Raw genomic sequence first — 24510 nt, 5'->3', positions numbered from 1 at the left:
GCACTTAGAAAAATCTGATGGTCAGTGGTAAATATACTCCAAAGGAGATGAGGTGAAAGAAAATCATTCTGAAAGTATTGAGAGCTGAACAGGAATATTGTATATGGAGCAACAAAAATTAAAATAATTTTTTCCTTCAGCAAGTACCTTTTTACCTTCTTATAACTTAATAGATACATGCGAGGTTGATAGACAAAAAGGCTTCTGTATGAACCATAATTATATTCCTTGTGCTGTCAAAATGGCTATAATTCTGTGGCTGAGTTAAAAAAAATTACATCCTAAAGATGATATGAGCTACTGTCCTTGTTGCTATTTGATCTGAATACTCAGCCAGGAATTCATTTGGGTGAAGAGTATCTTAATTTATTTTTCAAGTCATTTTAAGTCACCTGCAAATTGTAGGCAGGTCTGAGCCATAATTTATGTATTTAACTTTTTGAAAAAAATCTCAATATTTAAGTTTGAAATGCAGAATATTTTACACTCTGGGTATTTGTTTAATATTGTAATAACTGTATGTTTTGATGTCTATATTTTCTCCTTGTGGTATCAGAAACTACATTAGTATGTAAAAGGGAACAAGAATAAATAATTTAAAAATCTGTAGGGTTCTCATGTCATTTTCATTACTTAGTTCATGTCATTTGTATTTTCCTCATGTCTAGTTTAAAAATGGCTCCGCAGTCTGGTTTTGGATTGATGTATGTCTTCTCCAAATATAAAGGTGGCGGTGGTAAAATATTTGCCCAGAGGAATATATAGGGGATTTTGATGGACTGTCCTGTCGTTCTCTTACCTTTAAACAAAACTGCTTACAAACACTCAGGAACAAGCACACAGACTGGGCAGTGGCTATAGATTTTCACTCACCACAGTTCCCTCTTTTTCAAATCTGATAGTGCTGTGCTGTGCCATTTCAAGAAGGAATATTGATTGCAGACATCATAGTATTATTAAATGTTCTTCATTAAAACTTCACTGATTTAGCATACAGGTGGCAGTAGGAAGATTAAACCAAGCAGATGAATATTACTAAAAGACGCCAGGAAAAACTATCTGATCCTGACCTGCATCGCTTGTTTTCACTGCAACTTCCCCTCGACCCCCCATTTTTCACATAGTCCATGAATACATGGGAAAACAACATTGTTAAATGAAATTTTTGCATGCATCTGTAAATTTGGCAGAGTCAGTTGCTTGCCTGGGCCTGCCACTTTTATATTAACTCTCTTCTTACTTGCTATGTAAGAAGCATCACTGCAGTAGGCAGAGAAATTGTAATTGCAGTAACATATGCAGTAGCATATTTTTTCCAGCTGCAAATTAATTATTCCTTTTATCTTTAGGATTATTGTGGAACGCTGTGATTTTATGATTATTATCAGGCCTCTTGAGGTAGTTAGAATATTATGTAGTACTTTTATGAGTTCAGAGACTGGACTTTACTGTACAAGAGTGGTTAACGCATATGGATACACCCCCAAAGTTTCCAGTAACAATTACATTCCAAGAAAGGTGCTAAATATATTGCTACCAAGAATCTTCTGTTTTTTTCCTCCCTCAATCTTTGATGTCATTTGGGAGTGCCAAGAATTTTCACTTCACCTACTTAAAACATTTAAATGTGAATATAAAAATTTGCTTTAGATTTTTATCCTACTCAGGAAGCCTGATCCTGTGGCTATCACCTGGCAAAAATTCCCACTGTATTAAAAGTGAGTCTTGCTTGTGTCAGGACTGCAAGGAGTAGGGCTGGAGTTACAGTCAGCTCTTCATGGTAAAATTATTCTGAGCCCACGCGAGGCTGCTGGTGGTGGTATTCCAGCTGAAAACTTCACTACAAAGGCACAAGTCCTTGAAAATAAAGTTTGCAAGATCACTTGTTTACATTTTATAATTCAGACATGTAAACTGTTTGGTAGTGGTATGGTCAGTGTTGGTTTTAATTTAGAGATGTGTTAACCTTTTAAGGTTGTGTTTTGTTTGTTTTTTTTTTTAAACAAGCTCTTAATGTAATTTTTTTATATGCCCAAAGCAAAAGCTGTAAATGGATCTGAAATTATGACATACTTCTTTAGGTCAGCATTATACTTACTACGTAGTTTCTACCCATGATTGCTTTGCAAAGTGAGAGCAAATCATAATTGGGGTAGTTTGCAGGCAGTAACAAACCTGCATTTTCTCACAGGAACCTTAGCAACAGTGTGACATAACGAAGGTAAAAGCAAATTGAATTAGAAAAACAGCAAACATTGTGTTTTATAACCCAAAATAAAATTCTTCAGCAGCAACTAGTCCTGTAATGTAATCCAATCTGTTTTAATACTGAGATTTTTCCAAGAAAGCAGGAAACAGTAAAGGGTAAGGCTTTCAAACCTCTGCTGTTTCGTTTACAGATCCCTTGTGTTAATTTAATGCTTCTAGGGAACTGGGGCTCTTTCTTTTTTCTCAGAATCCCTTCTCTAGGAAATACTGAGTGGTGTGGCGCTGAGAAGCAGTCATGGTTTACAACAGATGAGCCAAAGGACCTGGCTTCAAATTCCACACTTCTCTGAGAAAACAAAACACGCCAATGCGTGCTTCTCTCAAAAGCGGATGATTTCTTGCGAACAGGCTACAGAAAATTTACCTTAGAAAGAGCTTAGCAGTCAACCTTCAGGGCCTTGTCTCTCCTCCCCTTCTCCTGTCCCTCCAGTGCATGCAGCAGCATCTAGCAGTTCTGTGCAGTCAGGTTTTTTAAGCGTAAAAGATAAATATTTACAACTATTACTTTTGGAGCACTACCCTGAAAGTTTTACTGGCTCCACGCTCCTGGCAGTGTGGCCATGCCAGCTGCAACCCCGGCAGATGCAACGCCTGCCCCTTCCCAAACCCCTCCAGAGCGTTTTCCCCGTGCTTGAAACACCCCTCCCCTCTCCCCAAACCAGAGACACCCACCCGGACAACTGGATTTTGTGGCTAAAACTGATTTTGTCTGGAAAAAAATAGAACGAGTTGCTTGCAAAAACCCAGCCTGGCTGATGTCAGCTGTGTGCTTGCTAGCAGCCCTGCGGCTGCAGCTTGAGGAGATGCCTGGGCAATGCCTGCTTTGGCCTCTCGCTGTTTCTTTTCCTCGTTTTGCTGGTTCAAAAAAAAGGGTTCACAGTCTGATTCCTGAGGTTGCAACAGCCCTGGCTTCTGGGGTTTTGTTGGCAGTGAGGGTTTGGGGCGTATGTTGCGAGGTTTGTGCAGAGGGGGCCGTGGGGTGCCCCACAGAGGGGTGTCGGTGAGCTGCCTGCTGACCCCCATGCTGGGGGAAGAGCAGCCATCGCGAGCGAGCGGGAGGAGACATCTGAGAGGGGACCAGCACTGGAGACATGGCTGGGGACCCACTCCTGGTCCTCGGAGGAGAAGGGTAGAACAAAAGGTAAATTTAGATTAGATGTAAGGAAGAAGCTCTTCACTATGAGGGTGGTGAGGCACTGGAGCAGGTTGCCCAGAGAAGTTGTGGATGTCCCATCCCTGGAAGTGGTCAAGGCCTGGCTGGATGAGGCTGTGAGCAACCTGCCTGGTGTAGTGGAAGGTGTCCCTGCCCATGGCAGGGGGTTGGACTAGATGGTCTTTAAGGTCCCTTCCAACCCAACCCGTTCTATGATTCTATGATAAGAGGCGTGGAGGAGAAGGGGTAAGGGAGGCACAGCAGGAAGGAACAGCTGCCTGACCCCAGCTGCCTGTGCTGCCTGTCCTCCCACAGACTGAGCCTGGCGTGTGGGGAAAACAAGGGACATTGAGGCTAGGGAGAGGGAGACGTTCGTGTCTCCCCCCCCCAACATCTGAATCAGTAATCAAAACTTTGTGTTAATTGGCAATAAAGTGAATTAAGTAAAATTCCCAGAGTTGAGGCTGGTTTTCCCACAGGAGGAAAGGAAAAGCAAAAATTAACAGCATGCTTTAAAACCAGCAGGCTGTTCTGCCTTTGGCTGCAGTTTGCCTGGCATGGAGGAGATTTTCAGCAACTTTATTCTTATTGTGGTATAGAACATCCTGATAGACTGATACTTTTCCTCTGGTCATTGATTTTTTCATTACTACGTAAAGGCAGGGACGATATCCAAGGCTGAGCTGTGTCCTCTCCCCATCCCTGTGTAGGACAAAAGGATTGCAGATTCACGTGGCGGGAGCAGAGATGTGGCAGAAGGGAAGAGCATTGCCCTATATCATACATTCTTGATTCCAGCCCCACCTCTGCTGCCATACAGCTTAGGAAAGAAAATTCAGCAAACAGTTGTAGGTGTGCCATCGAGAATCCTGCTGCCAAGCCAGGGCAGGTGCAGCTCCCCCAGAGTCATGCGCGTGGTTTGGGCTTATGGCTGTGAAATTGGTAATTTGTGGGATCAACGCCGGAGTGGGATGTTGTGGCGCTCTAGAGATTTCCCAAGGTCAAGGAAATATCTTGGGAATCTTCTTCAGGGTCAGCTGTTACTCCCATATAAGCAGAGGGAGACAAATCTCATGCTGTGTTAGATAGAGCACCACGCTGAATTTCTTCCTAAACCTTCTGTCATGGGTTTTATATAGGAGGAAGAGTTCTGCATCCGTTTCATCAGCAGGTTCAGTTTATGCTTGCAATGTGCATTACATGAGCTAATATTGAGGAATGCTGGGACAGAAAAAATAACAAGGAAGTTCTGACTTCAGAGGGTATTAACGTGCTGAATACTGAATACGCTCCTCAGATTTGGAGCAATTTTAGAGCGTCTCATTTCATTTTCCTTTTGCAAAGGTACTTGAATCCTGTAAAGAATTCTTGATGATGTCAAAATGTTGCCCCTACCAATTATGGAAGCAAACTTTGAAAAAATAAATTGGCTACTCTGTCAAAAATTTGCAAAATAAACTTCCTCTCCTGTCATGCCATTTCCAGATTTTTCTTTTGTTATGTCATCCGGTGTGTAAGACATTTGGGATTGGCAGTGTTGTACAAAGTATCACCGATTTCTTCTAATCCATGCATTAACTCTTTGAAACAGCATATTGTGCATGTGTTTTTTGCGTGAACAGACTTTGGGAAAGCATGAACATAAAAATAATCCAAGGATGGCCATATGAAGCCAGATCAAGGTCCATCTGTCTCAGCAACCTGTTTCCAACTAAGATCACTAGCCCGGAGGCTACTGCAAAGCTGCAGGAACAGGACCAGCCCACAGCAGTAGGTACCTGCCATGCTCTTCCTGCAGGCTGGGACTTGGAGGCTTCATGAGCTGCAGTTTGTATCTTGGTGTTACATAGCCCTTCATGGATTTTTCTGTCCCTTAATTTGAGAACGTGCTTTTTGAAATCTGGCGCCCAGAGATTGTGACAGATTTAACTTTTGACCTACCCTCCCATTCAGTCGCATTTGATGCACTTCAGTTCCCCAAACATGGTTGGCTTGAAGGAGAGCAAGCAGCATGCTCTCTCTAAGGATGTAGCCTGCCGTGACTGTGTAATAAAAACATCTACCTTCAAGCCCAAAGGCAAGTTCCAGTTCTACAAAGAGACGCATGCAGGAAGACCCTTTCTCGTTGGCCGCCTTCTCCTCTTCATTCACCAGGGCTCTTCCTAGGCGCAGAAGACCAAAGTGAGCCTCTTTTGCTTTTAGGATTGGCTCTGTAAAGTCACATAGCGAGACTGTTTTAGTCTGACAAATGCTTCTGGTAAAGAATGCTGGCACCCGACTGCCTGAGAGTGTCAGTTTGGTGGTATTTACCTAAAGCCTCACGCCAAGACTTGACGCATTTCCTTTTGTCGGTGTGCGATGCACGGCAATCCAGCTTCATGCATGGAAGGGCAATGTCTGTCCGTCTGTCTGTCTTCCCTGTATAAAATAGTCCCCAGCAGTGTTTCTGTGTAGGATTAATCTGTGCCGTTTGTGTAGTTGTTCAGCAGTAATGCGAAATAATATGTGCCACAATGTGGAAGTCGCTTAACAGAAGCCATCTTCCAGATCTATCGAAAGAGCTGCTCTATCTACTCTGCCGCTTCATTTCTTCACTGGATTTCTTGGCAGTCGGAAGGGTCAGCTGTCCCGGCTGTGTCCCCTCCCAGCTCCCCGTGCACCCCCAGCCTGCTCGCTGCAGGCCAGCACAAGAAGCTGGACTGTCCTTGGCTGCTCAGCAGCAACCCAAAACATCAGCACACTATCAACAGCTTCTCATCCCAAAATCCAAAACACAGTCCCGCACCAGCCTCTGCGAAGAAAACCAGCTCCATCCTGGCTGAAACCAGGACAGCATACCAGACAGATAGAATTTGTCTTGTGTCATATTCAGTAGTTCTTATTAATTCATAGCTTCTGTGCTTTTTTTAAGTTAAGATGACAGTGTGTAGGTGTTTAATTCACAAGAGGTAGAACGGGTTTCCATGTTGCCCTGTAGGTTGTAAGAATAATAATCAGCAAAAAAATTAAGAAAGACCTTCTATTACAAAATATGGATTAAAACAAGTCAACTATTGTGCAAATGTGGTAATCCTTGTTTTCACAAAAGCTTCTTCAGACATGCAGCAGGTTTTCTGCTCACGCTGAGATCCTTGGGTTTTATACCATTCCTTTTGTTACGTTGTTGGGAGGTACTGAAGTTGAATAAACCCAGCGTTTTCAGAGAGACACCTTAAAATGTAGAGTATATTCTGTGAAGAGAAAAGATATTAAAGATGAAGTTAAAATGTGTATTTTATTTTTACTTAAATATTAACAATATGACTGAGTTTGACCTTTGAACTTGAAGGTTAGGGGTTATTAATATGAAGGTTTGTGACTGACTGTGTGAAGTGTGGTTATAACTGCATTGCCTTCCATTGACATGTAATTTATTTACAAGCCAGAGCTTTGATCTTTCAGGTTGATAAAGACCTGATATGGTTGATACGTCGACTTCTGCCGTGCTTGGGTTCCAGGTCATCGTGCGATTTTACTTGCACAAGTGCAGCCCGGCAGCCGCCAGAAGCCGGCACAGTGGGAATAAGCTGGCGGAGCCAAAGTCATCCTGCATGATCGACTCGCTGCTCGCAGTGACGTGAGAAATGTAAAATGAGAACCAGCCCCATTGTTCTCGGCAGTCAGCGTCTCCAGGTGTGGAGGCCTCCATATGTAGCGCAAGGGAAAAAAAGATGACTATTTTGCTTCTACAGCTAACAAATTAAGCAGCAGAATGAATAGTTTCCCTAAAGTGTATGGCAGATTCAGGAACTGAACTATTAAGTCCTAGTCCACTGTCCTAACCACAGATGGTTTTTCCTATCATCAATTAAGTGAAATAATTTGAAAGCTTTTGAGGCTGTTTTTCAGGGATACCTCATTGCTGACGTTGCCGGTCCATCTTAACTGGTGAGTGTTTTGATGTGTGGTATCTATTTTACTTAAAAATTTGCAGGAATTTAACTTCTGAGATTGAAGTCGCCTACTAGCTCACTTTTGAATTCTTCCATAGTCCCAAAAGAAGAGAGAAATTGCTATTTCCTCTGTAGAGAATTACTTGAGGTAGTTTTTCAAAACCATCAGTGTGTATGTTTTCTAGAAAACCTGTAAAATAATTCTTTAAATTCCTGAAAGTTGCAACCCTATATTAGCTCTAAATATATTTTTTCCTATCGTTCTTGCTCCCTTCCTTGTAAATCCAGAGACTTACTTCTGCTCTGCAGGTTAGGCGGCCCAGAGATGAATGTGTTAAAAAAAGAGAAATTCTTTTGCAGTACAGTTGTATATGTCTGAACATTAGATTCCAGTGGGCATGAAGAATAGGTATCAGGTTATTTGCACTGAATTTTCACTTGGAATCTGGAATTGGATTTGGGGAATTTTACCAAAATACATAACTCCAGAATGCATGAACTTTAAGCTGTTTCAATAATTCCTCATTTTTATAGTTATCACTGTTCCTAATGAATTTGCTGCAACTTATTTTAATGGCTTTCAGTGTCCTGGCTAGGATTCCAGGATACTTGTGTTTGTACATCATAAAAACACCATGCTGTCTTTCAACAGAAAGGTTTTCCTTTTAACAATCCTTTTAAGTACATTTCATGAAGTAACAAAGGCAGCCATTAAAAGACAGCATTGAATAACTTCTGCCAAGTTTCAGTGAACAAATTTTTATTTAAATTAGGAATGGAAAAGATTTCCTGAACCTAGCATTCGTTCTCTTGCTGTTCCAGGCAACCTCCTCCTGCTATGCCATTTGCGAAGTGATCAAAATCCCATTAAGTTCTTTGTCTTCACTACTGTCATTAAAAATATGTTCCAAAACCTCAGTGCGGTCAGGCTAGAAGCCTTCTTCTAACTTCAGCCTGCGTTTCATTGTGGCATGTTTATATCCACTTGTTCTTGAGTTAACGTCATAATTTTGCTTAAACAGATCTTTTACTTCCTCTGCAATATATTTATAGAAACAAATCCTGTAGCCCTCTCAGCCTATGTTTTCCAAGGCTAACCAAGCCAATATCCTCAGGTCTTCTTCTTGTCTAGGAGAAGCTTGTCTGTTCTCTTGACCACCCCAATAACCCTGCTCTGCACCAGTTTGAGGCCAGTTTCCTTCAGTATGCGTAATGAAAACCTTTGCTCAGTGCTCCAGGTAAGCTTTTGCTTCTAGAGCAAGAGCACTGCAGTGATCTTTACCTAGCAGAAGCACAATACACTTTAGCAGTGTCTTTGTCTTTTGTGATTGTATCAGGGTGACTCTCTCTGTGATTTTATGTCATCTTAGACATTTCCAGCTGATGAGTTTCCAGTTTGTAGCAGAAACTTTGCTTTTAGTCCTTTTGTTCATGATCTTGCTTTTCCAGTTGCATTTCTATAGCAATGCTTCACAAGCTCAGATAGTTTTTCCTATTTGATATCTCCTCAGGCCAGGTGATTATTTAATAAACTGGTTTCTTTCAGTTTATCAAACTTGCCCCTTTGAAGTCCTGAACTTTTATTACAGGCATTTTGCTTATCTCTCTGTTTAGTTTAAACAAAAGCAAATAATGATCTCCCAGCTCATGATTATTTTCTTAATCCAATTATATTACAGATATCTTTGCTATTCCCAAAATCAACCCTAAGAATACCCACAGACCCTATTGCTTAACCAGTGTTTGGTAAAGAAATACATAGGATCTCACATCCAGAAATAACCGGGCCCCTGCTTACTAGATCCATTTGGTCTGCTATTGGTATCTCATAATTTAAAATCTAGTTTTCTTTTGAGTGTCAGGTAAAAATTTCTCTAGGGAAGAATTGAAGAGATCTCCTGCACAGGAACTGAGAGTGTACTGCAGAGTGTCTTGGTCCTATATGGATTTTGTATTATCAATGCTATTCCTTCTTATCACATTGCCATTGATATTATTCATGTTCAGTTCTTGTCCATCATTTTTACTTCTGTTTTTACCTTTCCCAAACACAGTCTTGTTCTAGTCCTGATTGCATTTTCTGTTATTAGTGCAGCGTATTGCTTCACATTTTGCACCAGCAATTAAAACTCCACTTTTTCTTTTCTGGTCCTTGGCCTAAGTATTAGTACGCAAACATTTTACTCATTTCTCACTAACCACATCCATTTGCCTTACTGGATTAGGCATAATCCTGTGTTTCCTCTCAGTTACTGCACTCTGCAGTATTGAATCTGTTTTCTTTCTCATTTTTTACTCACTGACATTCCTTTGCCCATTGCCATATCTTTTAAGTGCAGGATTCTTCAGGATCACTTTTGAACCTAACTCCATATCCTGTATCCACTTGATACGCCATTCTTATTTGTACACCCCATCAGATGATGATTTTTTAGCTCTTGTAATACAGTCTCCCAGTGTGCGTATCTTCTTCCTCTGCCTGGTGTTGGTACGAATCTGACTCCTTTCTCTTCCATCCTTTCTCCTGTTGGTGGAGCATCCTGCTTGCTGTGTCAGCTGCAGTCTCCAGTACACCGTCAGGATCCAATTCCTCAATGTTTCTGTTCTTTTCGCTTCTTGTAATGCTATTTTCTTCATGTTCCCTTTCCCTCCACTGCTTGTAGGTCTCACTCTCTGCTTACGCGATCACCCTTATCTAGGGAATTTTTGTTTCGTTTTATTTTGGCAAATCTCTACCCTGCTGCGGTATTGAGCTGTACTGGTTGTCTCCCTGCATAAAAAAACATCTGTCAAATACCTTGTCAGGGGTGCGGGACACCTCACTTCCTATATCCAGTCATCTCTGTTGTCTTTGTAGTTATTTGCATCTGCCCCACTGCTGCCATAGTCAGTGTTGTCGTTTTCTCATCCTTGCCCTGAACTTGTAACAACAAAAGCAATGAGAAAACCCTTCCCCTTCCAAGCTCCTGAACAGCCTGCCCTCTTTCCTGCTCTCCGCTGCTGGCTCCGAGGCTGCTGGATCTGGTCCATGGTTACTGGCTTCTGTCTCGAGAAAATACATACCGTAATCAGTTGGTGAATTGCTTAACAGAAGGACTTACATTGAGGAATTGCACACAATGTAGTAAAAGTTGATGAATTTAATATTGCTTGTTACGGTATTAAAGGAACATCTGACTACAATGCATACCAAAGAAACCAGCGTAGCAGCATTGCAGGAAAGCATTTTAATATTTAACTGTACATATCAACAGAGATACTTTAAAGCTGCAATTTTAAAGAATGTTTTCTTTTCCTGAAAAACAAAGATGCTTCTATAAATTAACTTTTTCTGGTTGAAGCTGCAGAAAAGTCTAATTAATGGATGAAAGCAGCATATTTCTTTAATATGGCAGATTCTAATAAGATAAATTCCCATTGTATGTTTGAGCCTGAAAAAAGTGCAGGCAATGTTCACAATAATTTATTATTATCATTCATGCAAATCTTTTACAGTAATTGGGAAATTATTAAAGCTTGTTTGTTGGTAGAGTCACAGAGGTTTACATTTTTATCCCTCCTCAAGACTGAGGAATTTTATTTTTACTATAGAACAGCATAGTTTAAAGCTTTTGAAAAATTAGTGGATGATCCTCCCCCTCCAGCAAAACCTAGGTGAAAAACATATTAAAGTGTAGAATATTGATTAATTATTTCAGTCTGATAGTTGAGTAAGGGACCAAAATTTCTGTTACAATTGCAGGTGTTTCCTGTAGCTGAGTATGAAATTAAGTAAATTTTAATTAAGTTACAGTTGCTATTTGTTGAGCTTTTGCTGTTCCTAGTTACTTTCTCAGTTACTCTTACTGTTTTCCAGGAATTCTGGAACTAAGAAATGTTCTACTTAGAATTTGAAAACATAAAACCTTAGATTTAGTGAGTTTGTTTTTGTTTGAAAAGCAGTGAAATAGAGGTTTCTAATTGTTACTCTGTCTGCTATCTTGTAAACTTGTTTAATATAATTTAATTGCACTTCATAGAGCAAAAAACCACAAAGAGTAATTGCTGATAAATTCTTGCTACATTAAACAAACAAGCATTGCCCTCTGAAAGAGAGTGATTTCAATAACAAAACAAAAAAAGGAAAGCGTAAGTAACTAAATAATAAAAATTGGATTTTTTAAAATATAGAAATTATGTAATAGCTTTTTGCCATTCTCCTCTGTGCTTGAATTAAACATATCTGCTTTTTATTCTCACTGGCTTCTGTGAAAGTAGGAAGTTCCTTCTTTCCCATCATTTTCCTATTAATTTATTTTTCACTTTAAACATGCCAAAACTTGACCTTTCTCTCATTTTATTCCTTTCCTTTTCCAGCTGTTTCCTCAGAAGTATTCGGTCTTTAGTCCTTTTCTGCCTTTTTGTTATTTTCTCTACCCTCACCCTTCTTTTCTCAGGGCCCGAGTCCAGTGATGCTCAGCATTCAGAGGAAACCACGGCAGTATTTTCCTTAGGCTAGCAGGTCCCATCCTATTCTTAATGAGAAAGCATAGAAGAGATCCCTCTCTCAGTCACCAGTATCAGAGTCTGCAAACTGAAATCTGCAAACTAAAAAAATAATGCCTACTATTTTTTTTAATATTTTAAATGAAAAAAAATAGAGAGGAGCGGGAAGGAAACACTAGGCTAGTAAATGTGAAGTACAAGCAGGTAGTGCATCAGCACAATTCAAGCTTGGTTTTAGGAACTGAAATTCACTTGCCCTGTTATCTCAGAATGTGGGTCTCAGCTGCCAGACCTATCTTGTTGGGTTTTAATACCCAGTGTAGCTCTCCTTCTCTCTTCAGGGTCACGATAACCACTCCTGGGACAAGATGAAATAAGCAGCCTGTGAAGTTAAATGCAGTTTAAGGTAAATAGGCTGGTCCTACATGATGTAAAATGATATAGCTCCGCTAATCATCTTGAGTGCCATCGCACGGCACGTACAGGACAACCAAGGGATCGGGCCCAGTCAGCATGGGTTTATGAAAGGCAGGTCCTGCTTGACCAACCTGATCTTGGTTTATGACAAGGTGACCTTCTTAGTGGGTGAGGGAGAGGCTGTGGATGTTGTCTACCTGGACTTCAGTAAAGCCTTTGACAGTGTCTCCCACAGCGTTCTCGTGGAGAAACGGGCTGTTCACAGCTTGGAGGGGTGTACTCTTCACTGGGTAAAAAAATGGCTGTGTGGCCAGGCCCAAAGAGTTGTGGTGGAGTTAAATCCAGCTGGTCACGAGTGGTGTTCCCCAGGGCTCAGTGCTGGGGCCAGTTCTGTTTAATATCTTTATCAATCGATAAAGATTTATCAATATGAAGGGGGATCGATCTTGAAGGGGATCGAGTGCACGCTCAGTAAGGTAGTGAAATTGGCTTTTCCACAGCTCCGCAGGGGGCTGATTGCTGCCTTTCCCGTCAGACCTGGACTTCAGCAGCTTCTCCTCCAGCAGGCACGGGCTGCTCATTTGGGCCTGTATCTCACCTTCCTAAAAACATCTTGATCATGTCCCCCAAAAAGCTAAGACTTGCTGCCTCTCAAAGCAATACCTTCCTACTTCTTGTCCTGGCATGCATCCTTGGACACATTCCACACTTCTCCCATTGGAGAACCAATACTGAGCGTATACCGGCTGTGTGCTGTTGGCCAAGCAAGTCGTAAGTAAGGAGTATATAATACCTGGATTTCTTTGAGGTTCTGCAGCATACCTCCAGAAGCAGATACATGATTACCCATTTAAAGATTTAATGCTGCTCTTTTAGTTTGATAAGCCAGATGATTGATCATACTGCTGTCTTGAATATTGCCTTGCTTTTCTTTTTCTTCACTTGCATTTTCCTGCGTAAAAACTTTTGCTTCTCTCCAGCTGGGTTTCTTCAGTAGATCCTTATGATACAGGCAATCTCCTCTCTGATGGCTGGCGTTTGCTTTATGTCGACCGTAGTAAATTAAAGTACAGTTTTCTCAATGCTGAGAAAACTACACCCCTGTTGATATGCATGCTTTTTCTTGACATGTTGACACTTGTAGTTGTGTGTAGAGTCTGGCTTGAGCCACTCTCTAGCAGTTACAGGTGACAGGAGTAACATCCATTTTCTCACTTCATTGTAATAGGTAACTTTTTTTTGCAAGGCATTTTTTCTTCCTAACCTGCAATTTTCTCCCTGCCAAGGAGCAGCAGAGTTGGCCTTTTAGTGCAGAATTACTTATAGTGCTGATATCAGTTGTGGTTTTTGCTTTTCTCATCAGGTTCCCTTGGAGTTCTAAACCTCTCATATTTAGGATTAATTATTTAAACCTTAAGACTTTCCTTACATAATGTGATTCTGTTGGTCAGAAGTCTCTGGCTGCTGAAATGCATAAAAATAACAAGAAAAAAAAAAAAGATCCCTCCATAAAATGTCTCTCTGCTTGTGCTGCTGGGAGCAGGCGTTGAAATTGGGTGTGGTAAATGCCTGTGCCATCTTGGAGAGTCATTTTTCATTTGAACTACTTATTGGTAGATAATTGACAATAAGGAAGGAGAGTGTATGCCTCGATGATGAAATGTGTTTTAAATGTGATGTAATCTGCACAACACCTTTCAAGGGAGAAGCGTGCTGGATCCTTGAAGCTGTACCGCTCCAGAGCGCCTCATTCAGGACTCGGTGCTGGCTGCCGTCACCACAGCGGTGCTGGACTCGCACATCGGTCAGGAAAAGGCAGAAATCGCCACCTTTACGGTGTCCCTGTGCGGACAGTGCCTCTGCTGGCACCTGCTAGGTCTGTCTGTAGCTTGTTGTCCCCTTTTCCTGCTGGAGCCTTCTTTGTCTTGGAACACGCCACAACTTTTTGTCCCATTCAGCAACGTTGACCACAGATGTGCGTAAGATAAACCACCCAAAATCTCGTAACCCAGAGATGCCCAGTGGTTTTTCATGCTGCCTATCCTCTGAATGGCTGCTGCCACCCCCTGAGACTGTGCCAGCAAGTTCATCTGCCAGTCCTTCCACTAACGGGCCTGTGGGGAAGAGGGACCTCTTGCCTGCAGAAGGAGAGAGGCTGATGCAAGGCCATAGTGTGGCTCATGTTGCACCCCAAAACAGCATTGAGAAACTGCCTTCCTCCTCCTTTGTCTTTGCCTTCTACGTAGTGTAAACTGTGTTGATTTAGCAGAATGATAAATCTGGCTTCAGGGCTGTGGTGGCTTCTACTGGACATTGAGACCTGTGCTGGATCCTGCTCACTCAGCAGCAGGGTCTCTCCCTTCTTGGTGACACAGTGTATCCCCAACCCCACGTGGGTACCCAGCATGGAGAGGAGATGCTAATTCCCTAGAGGGGAGGACAATGGTGTAATGCATATATATGTTTCAGTTCCTGCCTGAGAGAGCTCTCTCCTTTTTTCCCCAGTCATGAGTCTCTTTGTGATTTCCCTCTTAGAAACCTCAAGTTGCTCATGCTTCCACTCCCTGGTTTCCAAACCCTCCATCCCTTCTATTGGACCTTCTCTGGGCCTTGAGTGTGGCCAAGGCCGCTGTCCTCACCCATGCCCCTTTCTGGCTGCACCCAAAAGTGTTCTCTTCACTTCCCAGCATGAACGGATGCTGTCGGTCTGGTGGATCTATTTGCTCTTCCTTCCCATTGCTTTCTGGAATGAACTAACTATTTCTGCTCATGAATATTTTGTACATGCTTAGGGCTCTTCCCAGGCTTCAGGAAGAAACCAGCACCTGGATTATCTCAGTGCTTGAAGCAATCTGCAAAAGAACAATCTGTTTCTTGTCCTCTGAATGAGGAACAGCCACTCTTCTCAAAAGAAGCTTCCCAGAGCGTCCTTGCACATAATAAAAAATGAGCTCTCCTTTGGAAGGCAGGTCTAGATGGTTGAGGAAAGATGTGGTCACAATCCTACATAATCCTTTCCAGCTCTTTTGAAGGAAGATCTTTGTCTTTACTTTTTCTCTCTCCTGCTGTTACTGTGCCTACCGCTCAGTGTCTCATCTGGGCTTGGCGTTGCTCTGCAACTTTTCCCTCTGAATCTTCCTACTCTCACATACCAGCTGCCTACCCTCCTATCCAAGCAGCTTTTCACACCGTATAATGTTTTGCTGTTCTCCTCTCCCAGCGATGCAGCAGGGTGGCTTGCCAAGCCGGGACACACCTCTGTCTGACAGGGAATGTGGGATATCCCGGAGGGGGCTGGGGCAGGTTGCGCCATGGCGTGCTTCAGGGAGCAGAGCAAAGGGGGTACCTGGGAAGAAGCGGCCGGTACGGAGCTGGGGGAATCTTCAGTTGTTTGGGGAGATGAAGGAGGAGGGCAGACGGCACAGCAAGCAGGAGAAGCAGGACAGCCTGGTAACTAGCGGCCAGTGCAGCATCAGCCTTTCGTCATGGAGGCTGCCAGCCTACCCTCCTCTAGCTGTGGTCAGTTCTGGGTGCCTATGTCCTGCCACCTCTGCGCCGTCACTGCTAGTTGCCTTCCCCGTGGTTTTCCTTGGAAGAGCAGCCTCTTCCTCACAGGACACAGTCTGCAGTTCCCCATCTCTCCCTTCCTTATTTCTCCCAGTGTCAGCAGTTCTCCAGCTGGCTGGGGAAGGCAGGGGAGGGCATAGGGGATGTATCCCAGGAGAGCCCAGAGGAAAAAGTGTTGAAGAACAACTGCTGTAGCTCACTCCTTTTCATTAGTAAGAGTGGTGTGATGGTGAGCTGCTCGTGACTTGGTGGCATGTGTGTCTGGGGCCTCTGCCAGAACATCCATTCGGTGTGAGCTTTGCTTGGTAGAGGGATACAAATAGCAGAGGGACTCACAGAAACCAGGCACCGTCAGCTGTAGTTGCTGCTTTGCTTTTTATTTTTATTATATTGTTAGGCTTTTAAAGTGACTTCAGGTACTTTTTGTCTGTGGTAAATCAGAGCTTTCTAAAGCCAGCATTAGTAAAGAAATCTTAGGTACAGTTATTGAGGTTAGAGAGACTACAGCAGGTGGCTTGAGTGTTCAGAGCATCCTCCCTATTTCTGTTATTCTCTTCTCCCTGAGGTTTTTTTGCTCATTTTAATAGAATCTGTGTATCAAGGCCAAAATACTGAATATCTCTCTTTTTCCTCTCTGAACGGGGGTTTGCTTTTACCAAAGTATGAGAGGAACCATGGGCCCCTTCGGGCACTTTGATGCCTGTGGAAGGTGAGGAAGGCTGATCAGTCCTTTGTTTAGAAAATTTACTGGCATTTGATAAGGAACCTGAGCTCCACTTTTGAACTTGTGTGTGTCAAACGGTAAAATCAGTGTTGGGGATGTCTTATTTTTTTATGTTCTTTTTAACAAGAAAGGGAGAAACTGATTCCTCCCATATTTCTTTTATTCAAGATAATAATAAAAAAGAGCTCTCTGAGTATAGCTAGGGCGTATTTGTTCACCAGCCCTGTACGAAGTGGTATTTTCTGTGCTGCATAAAACCACACAGCTCTCAGGTACTTCCCTCAAAGTTACAAGAAAAGCAACATGCACACCAAAAACAACCCAACAAACCTAAACCAAACAACTCTTCAAACCAAACTGCAGCCAGAGTGGGACTCCCTAGCAACATGACCACCTATTCTGAAATTTTCTAACCCCAAATTATTACTTTATTTTCCTTCCAGCATGCCTAAATTAAAATGAGGACAAGTTGCCAGGCTGATTTATTAGTGAGCAATAGCGAAACTGGCCAGAACTACCCTGTCCTTCTTCCTTCAGTCCTCTTGACCTTAAGGGCCGATTTTGTGTTGAAGCGCAATGGAGATTAGAGTACTTCAGATTTGTGACCCCTGGTGCCTCGTTTCTGCTAAAATGTTCCTATAATGAATAAAACTATATGTTGTACTTCTGCTATGGCATGTTGTACATTTTGTGCATATATGGCCTATTCTTTCGTATGACTATGGTGCACATCAGTGGGTATCTCAGGATGATTTGTATTAGAAGGCATGTATGTGTGTGTGTGTGAGAACGACCTCAGTTTCCTGGTAGCAAAGCTATTTTGCCATTTCAGCTCTTTGTGAACATAGAGCCAGGAATGTTAGTGTCTTTTTCTAATGACTTGTTTTTAGATGTTTGAAATGGAAATAATTTCTTAGCAGCTTTATGAACATAGACCAAACTGATTGTGAATTGGTATCTGTGGCATAGAAACTGCGTAAGTAAATTGGATGTAACTTCAAGGATTAATGGGTATGTCCTCATTACTCGGGACAATTAGTGAAAAGCCAGCAAGGGATACAGCTGCATTTGAGCTGCATTTGGCTTGTTTGGCTGATTTTATTGCTCTAAACTTTGTCCATATGCTGAGCAGAATTCAAGGGGCTTCCTTGTTTGATACTCTGGCCCTTACTCAATGAAGTTCTTAATCACAAGCCTAACTTCAAACATATGGATAGTCCCACTTATCATGGGTGTTGACAAAGCCATTGCCATCTCCAAGAGTCTGTTTGCTGACTTCTGCAAATACAGCCTGTTGTATTTTCTGCTAGCATAAGAAGTGATATCTGACCATTCATCCTGGATTATCTTCCTCTTCCTGCTTTTTCACCCCCAAAACACATTAGGCTCTTTCAGACTAGAAGGATTTCATTCCTCTTAACAGAGTGGATGAGGCATGGAAAAAGAAGTGTTTATGAAAAAGGCCAAGAGAACAAAATTCTACAGAGCACGGAAGTTTCAAAACACATTCGTTTGCAGCGAGGGGCAAGTGGCTTCTAGAGTGGCAGAATGATATCCCTAATGAAAAGACTTACTACTTTCATATACTCAGTCACAGGATCACAGAATGGTTGAGGCGAACAGGGACCCCTGGACATCACCTAGTCCAACCCGCCTGCTGAGAGCAGAGTCAGCCAGGGCAGGTTGCTCAGGTCTGTGACCCATCAGATTTTGAGTATCTCCAAGGAGGAGACTCCACAACCTCTCTGGGCAACCTGCTCCTGTGTTTGATCACTCTCTCAGTAGAAAATTTTTCTTGTGTTTGAGTATCCTGTAGTTGAATTTGCGCCCATTGCCTGTTATCCTGTCACTGGGCACCACTGAGAAGAGCCTGGCTCCATCTTTTTTACCTCCCCCCATCAGGTATTTACACACATGGATAGGACCCCCCTGAGGTTCTCTTCTCCAGGCTGAACACTCCCAGCTCCCTCAGCCTCTCCTCGTATGTCAGATACTCCAGGCCCTTTCATCATCTTCATGGCCCTTTGGTGGACTCAGTCCAGCATGGCTATGTCTCTCTTTTTCTGGGGAGAGAGCAGTTGACCCAGTCCTCCAGCTGTGTCTCACCAGGGCTGGGTGGAGGGAAAGGATCACCTCCCTTGACCTGCTGGCAATGCTTTGCCTAATGCGGCCCTGGAGGTTAAATAGTCTTGGCCCCAGTATCTTCACCTGGGGTACACTGCTAGTGACTTGCATCTAGCTGGACTTTCTGCTGTGAACTGAAACCCTTGAAGCCCAACAGCTTGTTCCGTTTTCAGTCTACCTCACCGTCCGCTTAACTAGACCGAACCACATCGCTTGTCTGCTAGGATGTTCCAGCAGGCAGTGTCAAAGGTGTTACTGAGGTCAAGATAAACAACATCCACTGCTCTCCCCTCGTCACCAAGCAGTCATCTCATCACAGAAGGCTATCAGGTCACCATGAAAGGATTGAGGATAAAAGCAGCAGCTAATACACTGTTGCATTACTTACAAATTCATTACATTACAATACATTACAAATTCAGCCAGTGAGTTTGCTAGCTAGCTGTTCAAATCTCAATACACTGTGAAACTGAGATGCAATTTTAAGCCTTTTAAGGCTAATTTTAAGCTGGCTACTTCTAAGCTGGCAAAATGTATTTTAATTTAACAAATAATTAGTAAAACTTTTCAAGCTGTTTTTTTAATTCTAGTTGCAAAAAAAAGGACTTAAAATCAGTGCAAAAAAATATTCTTGAACTTTGGATCAAGCAAGTTAGCAATAATAATTTATGATCTCTTTAGGCATTACAGGGAAGAAGGCCACATAACGCTGCAATATTATGGCTTTTCAGATGTGACTCAGTTTTTTCATACTGTAAGCTAGATCAGAGTGAAATCTGGAGTTTGTGATTTTGTGTACTGGTTTGCTCTTCTGGTTGGGGTCTTTTTTTTTTTTCTCTTCATGTAGTTTAACTTTCGAACTTCTGTGCTAGTTAATAATTAATAAGTGTTCAATACTATACCAGATTTACAGGGAGTAACTTCAGCTCACTGCCTGCATAAGTAATGCTTTTTCTTTTTTTTTTTAAGTTTTCATGTTGTTGCAACTCTGTGGCCACTGTTGAGTCATGCGAGCAACTAGGCCAAGCAGGGATGTCTTGCCTATTTCTGTCTTTTTGAGGCTATTTCTAACATTCGTCTCTAATTAAGAGAATGAAGAAATGAGGGAAAACAAGATATTTTATTTTACATGACCTCCAATTACTTAAGGAGAGAGTTAAAGTTAGCAGTTTGAGTTCTTTTGTTAAAATGAAGCCAGGGCGTTGGGTCATTTGTAATGTGTAAGTACCTCCACCAGGAGAAAATACTTGATGCTAAAGCAGGAGGTTACTAAAAGGTCACTTTAACAGGAGCAGAAGGCATAACAGGAATCAGTGGCTGGAAGCTGAGGACAGAAAATTTCAGATTAGATGCAGCGTTCATATTTTTAATAAGAAAGGTGGCTAACCTTTGGAGGAAATTGCTGACTGACAAATTAAATATTTCTTTTTAGTAAAGACTAAAAGATTTTCTCAAAGATGTGCTGTAGCCAAACATAAATTTGTCCTGTATTCAAACACAGCTGAACCTGGTGCAAGAGCAACAATTTGCAATAAAATGGCTTGTGGTAATGCAAAAGGTTAGACGAGACCAGGGGGGTTCAGCATCTAACTTTAGATGACACGTGGCCCCTCATCCAGCCTGCCACTCCCTGTTGCTCTTGCACTCATCCATCATGAGATGAGGAGGAGAATGGTAAGGAAGAAAACAGAAGATAAGAATCCTGTAAGCATCAAAACTTCTGGTGAAGTCAGTCAGACTTTTCTGGAAAAGTAGATGCAAGGCAAGGATGCACAAGGAGCAGAAGTACTGTAGCTCAACATGTCCATTTATAAAATGGAGAAAACATGGCTAATTCACAAAGGCATAGCTGTGTGGATAGGCTACCCTCTGATCCTTGGATGGAAGGTACAACAAATACAACATGTTGTTTTTTTCTTGCAATCCTGGGTGTGTGTAAGGCCTTGAAGATGAATCAGCTATGAATTAATAATGTGTGGAGCAATTAAGAAACCCATATAATTTAGTGAAATTATCTTCTTGTGACAGCAGAAAGTACACTGAGACTCCTGTAGCTAGGTCATAGTTCTGTCACTGTATGTGATGGTCCCACTGAAATCACTGTGGCAGTGTCAGTGATTGACATCGCGCTGAATTGTGTCCATAGTCCCATGAATCAGAAATAACAGACTGTTGGGAACCAAGTCTGAGACCTCCAAAAGCATTGGGGTTCAGCTCCCACTGAACTCTACTAGTCTTCTCTAGAAATCTCAGGCATGAATTTCCAAGCAGATTACCTGCTGTTATCTGACCCATCTATAGAAACTCCAACTATGAGAAAAGTTGTTTATTCAAATAACTGGTCTAAAAATAAAAACGGCATTTTTAATGCATTTCAGAAGTCAGACAATTATAATTCCGAACTCGTATTCAGAACAGAGGAACAACTCTGATTCTTCTGCGTAAGGTTGTGAAGGTGATAGGAGATAATATGTTGTTGGGAAATTGGTATTTGTTGTGAGATTTATTTTTTCACTGTGAAAAATTGCTTAAGTGGTGTGGTTTTGTTGTTTTTTTTATTACATGCATTTTGTTATGGGTTTAGGGACTAACCAGGGACCATTATGCAAATCCAAAGTGTCATCTTCATTTTGCAGATGGTTCCTGCTCTAAGTCATACTTGACATAATTTGTCATAGCACAGAATAAATCATTTGATACTTAAAGCAAAGTTATTAGTTTGTGTAAGCAGAAACTTTCTTTGTTACTAAAATCAAAAGGGTACTCTTAAAATGCATAACTCCACCAGCGCTTTGGGGTCACTTTCATACTTATATTTTGGTCATCTTATTCTGTTGAGATAAAGAGGTAGAGTCACCATTTTGGAGGAAGGTCCACAAACATGGCCTTTTATAAACCATATAAATCAAACCACCAGATTTGATTTTTATTACATGAACCCTGCTTTTATTACATTTACCCTGCTTTTGAATTTTTAATATAATCAGTGTCACAATGACCTTACAAATATCCTACTCAAACTTTTAATCCCATGATGTCATACCCAAATACTCTCATCATCCTACATCACATGATTTTCCCCACCTTCTCAATACATTCCAAGCTGCCCAGTTAGCACATCACACATTTCATTGCCTCTTGCCTAATTAGTAGGAAGCAATTCCTTTTTCTGAGTTACAGAAAATGAAATTGTCTTTTAGGCCAGCCAACAGAGATCTTAATCTGCTGGGCCTCTCAGAAATCCCAGCCTTTATTTACACCACTGCAACGACTTTGCAAACAAACAAACAAACCAACCACCATGGTCCACAGTGCATTATAAAGTGATATTTGTCAGCGAGATGGTATGCACTGAACTGAGCACCTCCATGCTCTGAATATTGCTGACCTTTTGTAGGCAGCGTAGCAAAACAGAAGTTTAGAGAAAGAGTTGGAAGAAGATTATCTGAAGCAAATCACAGATTTTCTGTCCAGGTTAGCCAGCTGCTTGAGGAATGGATACTGTCTCTTAGAAGATGCTGACTTAACCTGTTAATAGAGATACCCATTTCTAGAAAGTTCTGGAAGCGTTCCGATAATTGCTCTGGGTATTCAGATGATCCGGACTTGGATCGCTGGGTTGATTTATTTCTTGTGTCACAGTGCCTAATATTGCGTGGTAGCCTGGTGGGGGTATTTAGCATTAGCCTGGCGTACCATGAGAGCTGAGACAAAATGGTAGGATCTTTCTGCTAGAGCTTAAGATGAAACTATGAGGGGTCTGACAGGAAGTTTGTTTGTTTGTTTGTTTGTTTGTTTGTTTTTTAGTGGGAGGCCCTATTTTTAAGCATTGCACTTTTTTAGAGAGGCCTGATAGAAGCTGTGGACTTGCTTGGAAAAAGAGCCCACCTAGCACAGCGTTGCTTCTCTGAAAGAGGCTGGTAGGAGATACGGATGGAGACATACAGGTCCTCAGTGTGTCCAAGGGTGCATTTGGATCACTGTGTTTTGTAGTCACTGGAGACTGTTTATCCTCTGAATTTGTCTAATCTGTTTTGAACCCAATTTTACTTTAGCCTCTAGAACATCCTATGTCTACAAGTTTGGTGAATTGTCAAGTGAGGAAAAAAGCTAATTTTTTCCTTACTGTTTTTTACTTATAAGCAGCCTGTTAAGGTATGTATGGTAAACACCTGTGTTCAAGGGTGGCTTGCATCTGTCTCTGTTCCGTTGTTTTCAGTGAGTGTTGCTGACATGGTGATAGATACTAAATATAAAAAATTATTACCAAATGGGAAGTGTGAGAACAAATAATCTTTTCAAGACGATTATTCTTTGAACAGATGGTGGCTTTTTAGTGTTCACAGACTCAAGTTTCAAATAAGGTAAGAACATACTTTTTTCATGATCTTTTGAAACTTCTTGTAGCCCGCAAAACAGTTTGGGATATTGCCGTTGTGAGAACGCTCATTTTTGCACAAGTGATGCAATCTCTTGTTGTTCTGTGACGGTATGAGGTTGGAATGGACTTTTTGGTGGTTAATGGGTCATACTCGGGGTCTGTGCTGGGACATGACCTGTTCAACATCAGTGACGCAGGGGAGGAGACCAAGTGCACAGTCACCAGGTTTACAGATGACATCAAACTGGGGGAGGCAGTCAGTATGCTAAAGCACAAGGTTGCCATTCAGAGGGATGTGGGTGGGCTGAAGAAATGGGCCAACAGGAATCTTAGGAAATTCAGCAGGGGCACATGTGAAGTCCTGCACCTGGGAAAGAAGCAATACAGGCTGGGGACTGACTGTGGGGAGCAGCTGTGCTGAATGGGAACATAAGGATGTGATAGGAAGAAAACATGAGCCAGTGCTCTGCCCTGGCAGCAAAGAGTGCCGACAGCATCCTGGGTTCTTTTAAGAGGAGCAGAGCCAGTAGATTGAGGGTAGCAATTATCTCCCTCAGCACTCATGAGGGCACACCTAGATATTGCAGCTAGTTTTGGCCTCCTGAGCACGGGAGAGACATCCATAAACTGGGATGGGTTCAGCAAAGGCCCACCAAGATGGTTGGGGGCAGGAGCACCTGCCATGTGTGGAGAGGCTGAGGGACCAGGGCTGGTTCAGCCTGGAGAAAAGATGGCTTCACAGGGACGTGATAGCTGCCCCTGACTGCTTATGTGGGAATAGTTGAAGAGAGAGACCGGGCTCTTCACAACGATGCAGAGTAGGGCAAGAGTCAACAGGCATAAGCTGAAACAAGAGGGGTTCAGACTGGATGTAGGGAGAAACTTTTTCTCCACCAGGACGGTCAAGCAGTGGTTGTCCAGAGAGGCTGTGCAGTCTCCATCCTTGGAGGTTTTCAAGACTCACCTGGGTAAAGCCCTGATCTGATCTCACAGCTGATCTTGCTTTGAGCAGGAGGTTGGACTAGTGATTTTCTGAGGTCCATTCCAGTCTAAATTATTCTATGATCTTCAGTTATGCCAAGATTTCAACCAGAGTGCGTTTGTATATGCCAGTCAGTGACAAGCTTGATGTGTGTTAAGGGCAGTTAGCATCAGTAGTATGTGGATTGCGTGAAGATGGGTTCAGTGCATAATGTGTGGTCCTTTAGAAGGCAGAGGCCAGATTGTTTTTTCTTTAAGTATGTGTCAGTGTCCCATCCTGCAGTAGGTGTGTGCCAACTTGGGCAAGGTTTTTTAAACAGTATTGTTTGTCAAGGTCACTCATGTTCGGTGTGTCTGCTTGTCTGTCCAATGACAATATGAAAGAATAAAGGAAATGTAGTCCTATTACAGCTCCCTTTTTTTTTCTGTAGTAGTGAGACAGACCTTGAGATGTATCCAACCAGTTATTCTTGTCAGA

At 42.2% G+C, this 24510-nt stretch overlaps 1 protein-coding gene across 1 annotated transcript in view; it reads left to right on the top strand.

The window, feature by feature from the left end:
* Positions 1–15566: 15566 nt before the first annotated feature.
* LOC104619565 (death domain-containing protein CRADD-like) overlaps positions 15567–24510 on the top strand; it is a 37032-nt gene continuing 28088 nt past the window's right edge. Inside the window, exon 1 of the mRNA XM_010285485.1 lies at positions 15567–15705. Within this exon, the coding sequence (XP_010283787.1) occupies positions 15567–15705 (139 nt within the window). The remainder of the gene's footprint in view (positions 15706–24510) is intronic.

This window comes from Phaethon lepturus, unplaced genomic scaffold, assembly GCF_000687285.1.
Source record: "Phaethon lepturus isolate BGI_N335 unplaced genomic scaffold, ASM68728v1 scaffold20834, whole genome shotgun sequence".
NCBI lineage: Eukaryota > Metazoa > Chordata > Aves > Phaethontiformes > Phaethontidae > Phaethon > Phaethon lepturus.
Note: the sequence above shows the minus strand (reverse complement) of the source record. Positions and strands in the feature narration are given on the sequence as shown.